This window comes from Dromiciops gliroides, chromosome 6, assembly GCF_019393635.1.
Source record: "Dromiciops gliroides isolate mDroGli1 chromosome 6, mDroGli1.pri, whole genome shotgun sequence".
In the NCBI taxonomy this organism is placed as follows: Eukaryota; Metazoa; Chordata; class Mammalia; order Microbiotheria; family Microbiotheriidae; genus Dromiciops; species Dromiciops gliroides.
The window spans coordinates 106,564,659-106,578,135 of record NC_057866.1 but is presented as its reverse complement, the minus strand read 5'-3'; the positions used below and the strand labels follow the sequence as shown (position 1 = coordinate 106,578,135).

The window sequence follows — 13,477 nt, the reverse complement described above, 5'->3', positions numbered from 1 at the left end:
TCTTCCCATTTTGCAGATGAGAAAACTGAGGCCTAGTGAGATGCAGTGACTTGCCCAAGATCACACAGGCTGAGTTCAGGTTTGACTTCTAGGGCGCCAGGGATAATGTTCTTTCTAGGCTGCTAGGTGGTGGAATGGATGGAATGTTGGGCCTGGAGTTAGAAAGGCCTGAGTTCAAATTTGGCCTCAGACATTTTCTGGCTGTGTGACCCTTGGGCAACTCACTCAACCTATGTTTGCCTCGGTTCCCTCAAATGTAAAATGGAGATAATAACAACCCCTACCTTCCATGGTTGTTGTCCTCACAACAAATCAGATGGGATATTTGGAAAGCACTTAGTGCCTGGCACACAGTAGGTGCTTTATAAATATTTGTTTCCTTTCACTTCTACATCATCCCGAGATCTTTTATACTCCTTAGGTGCTAAGATTCTACCCCTAGGTTCACTCTTAGCCCCATGCTGGAAGTTGCACAAGAGGAGACACTATGACTAATTAAGGAAGCCAAGATTTCTCACTGGGCCTCAAAGCCCATGATCTTGTGGTGCCATTTGTAGAGGCTGGGGAGAATTGTGAATCTTTACCTTCAGTTACCACCTCCCACCACACCCACTCCTCTCCATACAGTTTATCAGTGTGCAAATGACCCTAGAGTAGGTTTGTAAGAAAAACCTTGATTGGGATAGGCAGATGCATGCATTCTTGCCTGGAACACATCAGAGACTTTAGGCTTGTTGTCTACCCACAGACTAGGTTTGCTTCAGGACCTGGGAGAAGAGACCTGGACAACAACAGAGATGTCTCTGGAAATCAATTGGTGAAGCTAAACCACCTCTGTGCCCAGGGACTCTCTTAAACCTTTATTGGGAACATGTGAGATGGATGGACTCGTCCCTTCCATCCCCATTGCTCCCCGTGCCACCTCCCCAAGTTTCCCTTGTTACCTACATTTTGGTTTGCGTGGCGGTGGCTGGTGCACCTCGGCTGTGATGGTCTTAGGCATCAGCATCTGGCCCTTCATGCCCCATTCTTCTTCCCACTGCTTCTTAAACCTTTCTTCATCTTCTGTGATCCTAAAAGACCAACAAGACCACCCCATGTGATGTGGGCAAACTTACATCTTCCCATCCTCATGTCCCGCCATGGCCAACAGGCTCTGCTCTTTGGGAATTGTTGTGACCAAATTCCACTGCAACTGAGCTGACTATCTCAGGGTTAGACCCATGGCTTCAAGGATCCAATCTAATTCATTAAGAACCTGCTATGTGCTGTTAGAGCCAGAATGGAAATAATGTATAGAGTAAGCAATAGAACCAGAAGACCTGAGTTCAAGTTCCACCACTGTCTAGAAAGTTACTTAACCCTTTAGTCCCCTCCCCACCCCATCAAGGCAACCCTTTACGATTGTAAGTTTCGAATAGAGTGCTGCACTTCTTTGGTAGAAAGAGTTTCCTCATTTGGGAGCTCTCACAGCAATGGAATTAAAACTCCAGTTTCTCTAATTTCTTCTGCGTCAGGCACTGCCTGATACTATTCACCCAGGAGAATACAAAGATAACAACAGCAAGAACAACAACTACTGCTACTACTGCTACTGCTACTACTGCTACTGCTACTACTGCTACTGCTACTACTACTACTGCTACTGCTACTACTATTACTACTACTACTACCACCACCACCACCACTACTACAAATAATATCAATAATAACTAACATCTTTAGAGTTTTAAGGTTTGCAAAGTACCATACAAATATTATCTCATTTTGTCCTTGCAATAACCCAGAAAAATAGGTACTGCAATTATTTTTCCAATTTTATAGATGAGGTCAAATTTGAACCCAGTTCCTTTGACTCCATAGCATTGACATTACCACATCACCATGCTACCTTCAGATATTTTCTGACATTTTCTGAAATTGAGAGAGATGAAGTGACTTGTCCAGGGTCACACAGGTACTGTGAGTGTGAGGTAGGATTTGACCTTGGGTCTTCTTGACTTTGTGCCTGGCACACTATGCTCCACATTTTACTGGCAGAGAAGGTATGTTCTATTCAAGAAGGCATGTCTCAGGAGCATGTTGCCCTGGTATTTACTTATCTGTGTACAGGGTGAATCCACTCAGTAGAACGTAAGCTCTTTGAGGGCAGGGGCTGTTTCATTCTTATAATTGCAGACCCAGTACCTGCCACAGTACTGGGCACATAGTGGGTAATTTGAATAAAAGTCTGTTGAATTGAATAAAAGTCTGGCCGCCATATTTTTTCTTTGCTGTGGATATTCTCGGCATTGAATTTTTATAGACAACCAGGGCAGCATGGTATGATGGAAAGGGCACTGGACTGGGAATTGAGAGAGGCTTGGATTCTAGTTCCAGTTTTGCCATTCATTGCATGACATTTGGCATATTTCCCCTCTCTGGGCCTCAATTTCCTTATTTGTAAAATGGAAGAGTTAACTAGCAGATCTGCAAATTTTCTTCCAGCTTTAAATTTGGGACAAATGCTAATGAGGCATAGGGGGTTTAAACACAAAGGAGTTGGGCTACTGAAGCATGTTCTAATGAAATATGTGGTAATAAGATACAACATCTGGGAAGAATTGCAAAGTGACAATATCACATAAGGTGCTCTTAGGATGTGGCACTTTTTTGGGGGGGAGAGGAGGGCATTCTAATTCTTCCATTTCTAAATTTAAATCTGCGACTTAATGCCCCTAGGAACTAGCTCCTTACCAAGTTACTAAGAGTAAGTGGGTGGATCTTTTGCCCAATCAAGGTGATGTTTAGTGTGTCTGTGACTCTCCAAAAAGAGAAACAAGTCATTCCTTGATTTTTGGGATCCCTCATTTTTATTTGGGGACACCTCCCCTTCCCCCAATGCCCAGATCGGAAGCACTATCAGACTAGGACTTGGTAGATAGTCTAAGACCCTAATGCCTTGAAAACCCAAATTACAGCATGAACCACATTCCCAATTCTACTTGTGAGTGGTAGATTTGAGCACACAGGAGAACTGGGTGAGTTGTGGTGCTTGAATTAATTCCCCCTCCCACTGTCTACCATGACTCTCCATAACCAGATGACCAGCACACAGGATAGTCCTCAGGACAGTCAGGACGGAGGTGGCCAGGACATATAGCTCTGGTATGCAGTTACATGCCTCCCATTCTGAAAGGGGACTCTTAGGGGTTTTCCTCCATTCTCCAGAGTTAGGGTTAGCAATTCTGTCTCAATTGTCCCAGAGAGGACAGGAAGTAGTAGCTCCTCCTCCCCCCGCCCAAAATGTGCTTTTGCTGGGCATCGGGTAAGCCTGGCTGCCCTCTGACCAACTGTTGGTGCAACCCCACATCACATCTCACATGGCTGTTAACAATTCAACCAACATGAACCAAGGGTAATGTTTGGCTAATGGCTGACTGGATATTCCATATAAATTGATCTTACTCTCAACTTCCCTAGTCTTAGATAATTTTGAACCAAGCAAATTTTCTGCACTTGGTCCATTATCCAGTTAATGGGAACCCTGTAGGCAAATCACAACCCCAAACAGTTTCACCAGACAGGTTCTCCACTAGAGGATGGGACAGAGCTGAAAGGGATCTCACAGGCCATCCAGCCAAACTCTTCCATTTTATAGATCAGAAAACAGAGGCCCAGAGTGGGCAAATGACTTGTTCAGGTAGCAAGGGGCGAGCTAGGATTTGAAGTCACATCCCACAAATCTAAGCTCAAAGCTCTTTCTACCACACAACACCCCACAACCTAATCAAGGGTTTCAGTGAGTGTCATCTTTAAATGTGGTGCTTTCAGAGAGCACTATTAACTCCAAACTGAAACCAGGCACCTGTAGAGTCGATCATGCCTCCAAATCAGATGCCTTTTCCTTAGACACCTGACTAAGGCTATTTTCCTTCCTTCACACAGGGACATACACATAGGTATGCACAAAGAACCAAGAGAACTCACTGCTCTATCTCTTTCCGATATCTTTCATTCTCTTCTGCAGCTTTCTGAGCAATCTCCTTCTTCCTCCTGAAAAACAAACCTGGGTCAGCACTTCTAGAACATCTTTTGTTGATCTAATTCTTAATATGAGAAAAATGGCAAGCTCTACTCCCTCAAAATTTCCCTCTGGGGATCCTCTGGGCAGATTCAGGCTTTGGGGCTGCTAGAGGGTAGGCAACATTCCAAATGAGAAAAGTAAATGAACCATCAGCTGAAAATGAGTGGGCTTTGGTCCCATCACCTGGGATCCAAGGAAGATTGGGGTCTTATGGGCCTGATATAGGGGCAGGAAATAGCTTTTTGGCTATTTCCTGGAATAAAGTGCTCAGCTAAAGACTGCAGGAAGTAGAGGTGCCTGGGAGCTTGGCTAGAGGTTCATTCAAGGAGGTTGAAATCTTCCAGAGTGCTTTCAAAACTGACATCCTTCTCTGCATGGCCTGAGCTAGTTATGCCCCCTGGAGGCAGGATGATAGATTAAATCACCACTATCTTATGATTGTTGACAGTCCAACCAACATTAACCAAGAAAAATGTTTGGTTAATGTATGGATATTCCTTATCGCCACCCCCTTTCTCGATAGAAACCCAGTGCCTCCAGCTTCAGTTTCTAACACAGTTGGAAGACGGGAGAAGAATATTTTGCCTTTTTTCTCATATTTCTAGGACTTTGCAGAGTGCCTGGCACAGTGAAGTAGGTGCTTAATAAGTGCTTAATTAATTGAGTGTTGATTGAATAAGGCAGATACACTTTTGATTGGCTTTATCCCTCATAGGATGGTGCAATAACTTTGGTGTTTAAGTTAATATAGAAAAGAAATTCAAATAACTAAGGGGAAAGAAATTTCCATCTGTGGTTGTAAGTAAAAGAACTGAAAAGAGAAGGATGGGCCAATTTCTAAACAGTCAAAGGAAGTCAAAGGTCAACAGGCTGTTACTTCTAAAGAGAAGAAATCCAAGTTATCTATAGCCATATAAAATGCTCTAAATAACTAATAATTCAAGAAATGTACACTAAAGACCTCTGAGTTTATACCTCACACTGATCAGACTGGCAAAGCTGACAAAGAAGGAACATAATAAATGTTGGTGAGGTTGTGGGAAAACAAACACAGTGATGCACTGTTGATGGAGCTGTGAATTGGTCCAGTCATTCAGGAAAGTGATTTGGAACTATGTCCCCAAAGCTACTGGCTTATGTGTACCTTTTCATCCAGTAATATTATTACTAGGCATATATACCAAAGAGATCAAAGAAAAAAGGAAAAGAACTCACAGGTACAAAAAATTTATAACATAGCTTTTGGTGGTAGAAAAGAACTGGAAACTAAAGGGGTTGGAAACTAAAGGGGTTGCTAATCAACTGGGGGTTGACTGAACAAATGATGGCATATGAATAGGATGGGATATGTATGATTGTGCTCTAAGAAATGATGAAGGGGATTATTTCAGAAAAAAAATCTGGGAAGACTTGTATGAATTGATGCAGAGTGTAGTAAGTAGAACCAGGAGAACAACTTACACAATAAAAACAATAATATAAAAATACACAATTTTTTGGAAGAATGCTCATCAATACAATGATCAAAAATTATTCCAGACAGCTGATGATGAAGAATGTGGGCCTCCTGACTAAATGAGGACTAAATATGTAGGATGAGACACACATTGTTGGACAATGCCAATGGAGGAATTTGTTTTGCTTAACTCTGCATATTTATTATGTGTGTGTGTGGGTTGTGGTAGATAAAGAAAAGACAGGAGTAGGAAAACAAAGGGCCCTAGCCCCAGCCCTTGCCCCTGGGCCCTCTGTTCTCACTGTCTCTCTTTCTCCTGCTGCTCTTGGAGAATTTTGTTGGACTCCATTGCCAGACGCTTCTGTAGCATTAACTCCTGCCGATCCAGCTCCCGCTGCCGCACCTCTGCCTGCCGCTCCCTCTCTGTCATGAAGAGCTCCCGTCCCTTTCAGTGTAAGGAGAAATTTGGTCAACTCCATGGTGATCAGCTTGCAGTGGAAGGCCTTCTCAGGTTCCCAATCCTCATGGACATTCATACTATCACATTCTTCCTTACTTCAAAATCTTATCATTGCTTCAAACCCGGGGTTAGGGAGTGACATGAGGGTAGATTTAAGCCTTCAGGCTATTGAGTTGTCAACAGTTTTATCCATGACTCATCATCACCTTTCTCCCAAAACATGCTCCACCTAACTTTCCCATCTCTCTTGATGGTCTTGCCATTTTTCCAGTTACTCAGACTTGAAATGGTGGGGTTTAATTTGAATCCTATTCTCTCCTCTTTATCCAATCAGATTCTAAACTCCTGTCATCGGCTCCCATCTATCCCCTTTCCTATCTACTCCTCCCCCCTACTTTGCGATCTCATTACTTCTAGCTGTGATTATTTTAATAGTCTCTTAACTGGTCTTTCTGCCTCTGGGCTCTCTCCCTTCAATCCGTCTGTGTAGTAGCAGAACTTTAGCTGTGTTCTGAGCATTAGGTTTTACAAATGACCAAGTCTGACCATCTGATGTAATGTAAGCTTCTTGAAAGCAGGGACTATTCATTCATTGTATCCTTATAACCCTGCATATTGCCAGGCATATAGCAGGTGCTTAATAAATGCTTGTTGATTGATTCAAATTAAACAAATATTTCTTAATTGTCTACATGATTATGCCTATTATACTCAATAGAGGGGATATAAAAACAGATGTGACTCAGACTCTGCTCACCAAAGATTTAAAAACTTGTGGGATGAAATATATGGATACAGACACTTATGATACAGGGGAAAGTGAGATGGGTAGAAAGGAGAGACCAGGCAGACATGATGAGAAATATGAAGAGGGAGGGTTTTTTACTTAGAGAAGGAAGGGAGAGTCAGGGAGATCTCCTTAGAGGGAGATGAACCTTGAAATAAGGGAAGAACTTCAAATGACTGATATTAGAGGAGGTACGGAATCCATTACAGGCATGCAGTATTTCATGAGTAATGACATGGAATTGGGAGAAAGACAAGAATTGGGGGGAAAGAGAGTAGAGCCGAGCTTGGTTGGAACATACAGTCTGAAGGGAAATAGTATGAGATAAGGTTGGAGAGGTAGGTGTGAGCCAGAATGTAGAGAGACTGAACCCTAGGATCAGGATTTTACTCTATTTGGTGGGCAGTGGGGAGCCACTGAAGGAAAGTAGATCACTGCAGTGCATTAAGAGAATTACTTTGGCATGGGTACTTGCCACCTCTTCCAAAAAGTCTTTCCTGATCTTCCTTGACTAGAAGTGATTCTCTCTTACCACCATGAATCTCTTGGGCTACTTTGATCTTGACTATGCCCTTAATCTTTTCTTACCTTGATTATACATATTTATGCATATGTCTCTTCCCTCCTACTAGACAATAAGCTATTTGAGGGCAGGGACCTGATATACCTGGTGCCTAGTACCTAGGAAGCACTAAAGAATAGCTGTTGCTGAAACTCCTCCTCCCCTGACAGCTGAGATTCTATTCATCTCAGAATACTGAGAATTCCAACTGGTCATCTTTGGGGACAATATTTCTCCCTCTCAATGCAGACCATATTTAGCTTCAGGATAGGAGTGCAAAGGGAAGGGTATCCTTCTGAAACTTTAGGTAAGTCTTGTAAGGAAGCCAACCCTGAGCAGCCCTTTCATGTTAGACCATTTCCCAATGGATACACCACGAGGGATATGGGGCTCCAGATAGGAGCAGAGCATGGGGGACACTGGGACATTTATAACTTACAGCTCCAGCTACAATGGAGATGGTCAGGCTTCGACTGCTCTTTAGCACATTCACAGCCTGCAAAGACAGAAGAATGATCAGCTAAAGTCTAGGAAAGCATCTTTCCTTGCTTGAGGCAGGGAATAGGGGAAGGAGGGAGAAGGAATAGAGAGATCTGAAGACAACTTCAGAAGGAGGTACTCCTCTGGTAAATATGTCTCACCTCTTTGTGATCCATGTTGGTGAAGTCAATGCCATTTACTTCAACAATCTGATCTCCTGTCTTAGGAAATAAAGAAGCATAATCACTGTGAGAGTGGGTGGTATGAAGGAGAACATGCTGGATTCAGGGTCAGGACCTGGGTTCAAGTCCTGATTCTGGGAGTTACTACCAGAGTAAGTTACTGTAAATCTCTGAGTATCCTTATTGTAAAATGAGGAGGTTGGACAAGATGGTCTCTATAGACCATTAATCTTATGATGCTGTGTCTTTTACAAACTTTAAAATCTGCCCCCCATCTTGTCAATTTCAAATGCTCAGGAAATGGACTCAGTGGTGACAACATAAAGGCTAATTCTCCTCCTTGTGTCTTGAGCATCAAGAAGAAACTCTCTTGGGGACTTAAGGCAATGCCCTTCAGTTCCTTCTTGGTTCTAGGGCCAAGTGAAACTGGCTTCCACTATACCTCTTCCAATTACTCATTTATACCTGAAATTCTGTAATTATAGACTTATTTATCTAGCTTAAGATTCTGTCCCCTTGTGGCATTTACTGTAATCCTTTCCTATAGATGTCAGGGTTCAACTTATAAGATACCTGACATCACTCAAAACAAGCAAACCTGTAATTGGGGTATACTGCCACCAGGTGGTGGTGGCATCCATGCCAAGGCTATCAGTATTTTATATATAATCAAAGTCATTTCAAAACATTACTGTTAAAAGTGAATACTTTCAGTAGATAGTACTATTTGTTCCCTGCTATACTCATATACTTCAGGGTGACTGAGATGTTCATATTCTGCCCTGTGGGAAGGCTATGACCTGGCAAAGGGCAAAAATTTGACTATATTAGGTGCTTAGGGAAATGGGGTGGGGGAGAAAAGGAGGAATTGGCACCACCAAACTGGGAGATGATCATGGAAGGGGGTTTGGAGAAGAACAATTTTGTCATAGTTTTATGGGGGTCAGTCATACAGATGTTGGGCCTCAGTTCAGAAGGCAAGGTTGGGGATGATGGGGGTGGAGAGTACTCACTCACCTCTAGCCCAACCTCTGCAGACAGAGAGCCTGGCTTCACATTGCTGATAAAGATGCCTGGCTTCTGGGTGGGACCACTTGAAATGCTGGCACAAACAGATCAGAAGGGCAGGGTGAGGGTTTGATCTCTCTATTTTTTTTCTCTTCCTGCCTTCAACTCTTTAGTCACCCACCAGGTTCATCTCTTAATATTCCCAGGAATGAAAACCATCAGCTACCTCCTGATTACTCATCTGATTGTTAACCTGTCCGCTCCATGTGTGTTAAACACATGGATTGTCTCATCTATACCACAATACTTAGTATAGTGCTCTGTACAGAGCAGGTAATGTGTGTGTGTGTGAGAGAGAGAGAGAGAGAGAGAGAGAGAGAAGAGAGAGAGAGAGAATAGAGAGAGAAGGAACACAGTGAGATAAGGAGAAGGGGAAGGACAGAGATGCAGAGAGAGAGAGAAAGGCAGAAAGATAGAGACAGAGAAAGAGACAGAGACATAGAGAGACAGAGACAGAGAGAGATATACAGAGAGACAGAGAGAAAGAAGGGCTACAGGGTGCACATTGCCACCCTCTTTTATTTGGAAAGCAGAGTTACTAGAAAGTTGCACAAGGCCAGGAGCTGGAAGATGTACCTTAACATCTTAGATTTGAATTTTAGAAAGTTGTGTGACTTTTGCCAAATATTTCACCTTTCTGGGCCTCAGTTTATTCACATATAATGTAATAATATTTTCACTACCCACCTCACAGGGTCAGTGCAAGGAAAGTCCTAATAAGCTTGAACAGTTATATAAATGTGCTGTTATTATTAATAGAAAGCTCTGCATGGATTTGAATTGCTCATCTTGGTGTTTAGGAAAACAGTAACAGCTAATGAGAGAGGAGAGTTGTGTGGGGGACAGTGTGATAAAATGGAATCCTCACCTAAAAATACAGTCCACGTGACCACTACCCACCTGCATCCCAGGCCTCGAGAACCAATCAAACTGATGAAAACTTTCTTCTCTCTGTTTTCTCGGTTCCCAAGAGAGGGTAGACCACCTCTTCCTCCCTGTAACAATAGAAAGAAATGAAATGTGTGATGCCGGACCTGTGAGTGCATGTGGCCTCATAGAGCAAAGGCAAAGACAATTCAGTGAGCTATGACAGGTCCATGGACCTCTTCTCTGAGCCACAGAGAATAAGAAATGCTTTCTCATTCATTCATCCATCCACTCTGTCCTGAGCCTATGGCTGAGCTATATTGCCTGCTTCAAGCCTCATCATCCCTGGAAGGACATTAATTTTCTTAAGGGTTAAGTTGTATATATCTCAGTCTGGTCAAAAGGTCATCCATAGGGGGCAGCTAGGTGGCGCAGTGGATAAAGCACTGCTCTTGGATTCAGGAGGACCTGAGTTCAAATCTAGCCTCAAACACTTGGCACTTATAAGCTGCATGACCCTGTGCAAGTCACTTAACCCTCACTGCCCTGCAAAGAAGGGTCATCTATAGGACCACTTTTTCCATGCTGGGGTACACAGGGAATAAATCTTCTCTAGCTTCACTAAGCTTTTGGATCCTGAGGCTCATCTCCAACAAATGTAGTCTCTAGTTCACCTGGATAAAGGAGCCCAATTCAGACCAAATCACTTTCTGGTCAAGCATGACCTGTATTAGGAGACCCTTGCCTTATTCCCTTATCCTTAGGTGAGGCATCATACTTCTTACCCCTGACTCTGCCACAAATTGGTCCACAAACTGCCACTTGAGAGATTCATCAGGAGAGCTGAGGGGGAGAATAAGTATGGTGATTAGATAGCTGTTGATGGCAGGTGCTCACCCCTGGGGCAGTCCTGCCCCACGTCTGGAGACCTTATAGTCCAAGGGCTATCTTTGAGGGGGTTGGGGTGGTGGTAGAGTTGGTTACATAGCTATCAAACCAATTCAAAATCAATGCCCCCAACATTTCCTATAGGACAGTGTTGAAAAATTAAAAGCACACACTAAATGCAAAAACTAGGGGTTGCATATATGGTCCTGGTCAGCTGAGATCAGGGGCTAGAGGCCTGAGGCAGATCAGAGATGGGAGAATATGAGCCAGAAAAAGGAGAGCTGGTCCTCCACTCACTTCTTCACAGGGATCATGCCAATGTCTGTAGGGGAAAAGATAGGAGTAAGGAAGACAGTCATCCTCCCATTCTCCCTCCCTGCCTCCTCACTGCCCAAGCACTAAGATTCTGCCTCCATTCCCAATTCCAGCACTGACTGTACTCACGCCTCACTTTGATGGACACAGTCTTCTTGGTTCGGATGAGGTTGATGATTTCTTCATGGGTACAGGAAGATATAGAATATCCATTGATCCGGACGATCTCATCACCAAGCTTGGTAGAAGACAAAGGGAGGACTATGGATTTGGGGAACTATTTTAAAAGGTGGGATGAAGGGAAAGGATTGGCTGGGAAGACCAGGGGATATGCCACAGTGGGTCCATGGGGTCATTCTGAGGAAGGCAGCCTCATCCCATAGCAGTGGATGCACCATGCCAAATGAACCAAATTACACTGAATAGTGCCTTTGTGCTCTAGGGAAGGCTGATAATTCAGTCACCTTTTGTCATCAAATTGACAAAGCCCAGCACTGGAAGGGACCTTGAAACATCATCACTTGGTCCCAATTCACTGTATTTCGGAGTGATGATCCCCAAACCACCCCAGATAGATAACCCAATCTGGTTTTTAAAACCATCTTGGCTTTTCCTACTCTTCCCAAACAAGAAATTTCCTTAGTCTATGTCAACAATTCAATTCAATTTATTGTGTCTTCCATATTCCAAGCATTATACTAGACCCTGGGGAGACAAAGACAAGAAAAAACATTCCTTGTCCTCAAGAAACTTACATTCTACTGGTTACAACCAATGGTTATACCAATGGTTGTATTGGATGTACAAGCAATGGCTACATCTTGGTGATATGGGATGGGAAATTTGTACATATGGTCCTTCAAACCTACATCAGGAATAATACATCAATAAACACATTTTTTAAACTAATTTTTAAAAAATCAATATTTTCAGTAATATGGGATGGGAACTTCTACATATAGCCCCTCAAACCTACAACAAGGATAAATACATCAATAAATATTTTTAAATTAAAATTTTTTACATGAATGTTTTTGCTTATATCTCTTTAAAAAAACACACATCACTTACAGTTCCCAGTTAAACAATTAAGTATCAAGTATGTGCCAGGCATTGGTGCTGAGTAATGGCAATACAAAGACAAAAACAAAACCACTCCTTTCCCTTTCAGAGCTTAAATTCTATATGTGGAGACATCTATATGACCACTTCCCCGGCTACTGTAAGGGGACTCAATAAATATATCAATTTATGGCTCAGTTCTAAATTAGATGTGAGGAAGGAATGGAATTCTTTCCAGAAAGCCCCCCTAAAGGCACCCTCACAGCCTCAGGGGAAGGCTGAAGGCAATGCTATTTTAACAGAATCACAGTTAGAAGGTGCAAAGGGCCATTAACTCCAGATTAATGAAAAAGACTGGAAACTAGACCACATGAGCATTTGATGTTTAACTGAGGATGATTAACACGATGAAGGAAAGATTTGGAGGAGAAAAGATTTCTGTCTTCAAGCACCTAAAGGGAAATGATATGGAAGAGAGACTAGCCTTGTTTCACTTGAGACCAGAGAGCGGCACTCACAGGAATAGAGGAAAGTCGCAGAGGGCTGAATTTGGGCTCAAATTAAGGGGAAGCTTCTTAACAATCAGCTACCTAGAAGCAGAATGAGTTGCTTAGGGAAGCAGTTGAGTTCCCCGGTACTAGAAAACTTGAAGCCTGGGCTAGGTGACCACCTATCAGAAATTTCCTTCCGTGTTATCCCTAAAATACAGCTCCATCACCTAGTTTCTCAATGTAGACCATTCCATCTCCTCCTTCTTGTTCATAGGACCCTTCCAGTGGCCCTGGGCTGGGATCTCCAGTTTCTTTGACCCCTGACTTTGCAAAGGACAGGCTCTTTAAAGAACCTGAGACTTCCTGGTTCAGCTAATGTAGCCAGAGACCTCAAATATGCCAGAGTTTCTTCTTGGGTGATGAGTGGGGCAGGGATGAGGGAATATGGGTCAAGCCTGATGTGTCCATTTCTCCCTGATTATTCTACCAATTTGGAGAGCCATAAACAAATTAAATTACCAGGCCTAGGTCACTCAACAAATTAGAATTGTTTTGACAGGGGTGCTTGAATGATATTGACGGGCAGTGTGGATCGAGTAAAAGGAAGGCTGTCTCTGGAGCCAGAAGACCTTTGTTCAAATCCTACCGTGGAAGCTTATGTTGATGTGACTTTGGATAAAATCACTTAATCTTCCTAAGCTTGTAAAATGAAGGGATCAGGCTACGTGGCTAAGATCAGCTCTGGGTCTATGTTCCTGTGATCCCTAGGTTAATAAATGGTGATGTCTCTGAA

General features: G+C 42.9%; 1 protein-coding gene across 1 annotated transcript in view; it reads right to left on the bottom strand.

Annotated features, from left to right (window-relative positions):
• Nucleotides 1-13,477, bottom strand: part of USH1C (USH1 protein network component harmonin) — a 66,671-nt gene that overhangs the window by 33,569 nt on the left and 19,625 nt on the right. The window contains exons 5-14 of the mRNA XM_043971427.1: nt 11,261-11,369; nt 11,114-11,138; nt 10,714-10,771; nt 9,962-10,056; nt 9,011-9,095; nt 7,973-8,032; nt 7,771-7,827; nt 5,825-5,967; nt 3,970-4,035; nt 949-1,073 (exon numbers count right to left, since the gene is read on the bottom strand). Of these exons, the coding sequence (XP_043827362.1) occupies nt 949-1,073; nt 3,970-4,035; nt 5,825-5,967; nt 7,771-7,827; nt 7,973-8,032; nt 9,011-9,095; nt 9,962-10,056; nt 10,714-10,771; nt 11,114-11,138; nt 11,261-11,369 (823 nt within the window). The remainder of the gene's footprint in view (nt 1-948; nt 1,074-3,969; nt 4,036-5,824; nt 5,968-7,770; nt 7,828-7,972; nt 8,033-9,010; nt 9,096-9,961; nt 10,057-10,713; nt 10,772-11,113; nt 11,139-11,260; nt 11,370-13,477) is intronic.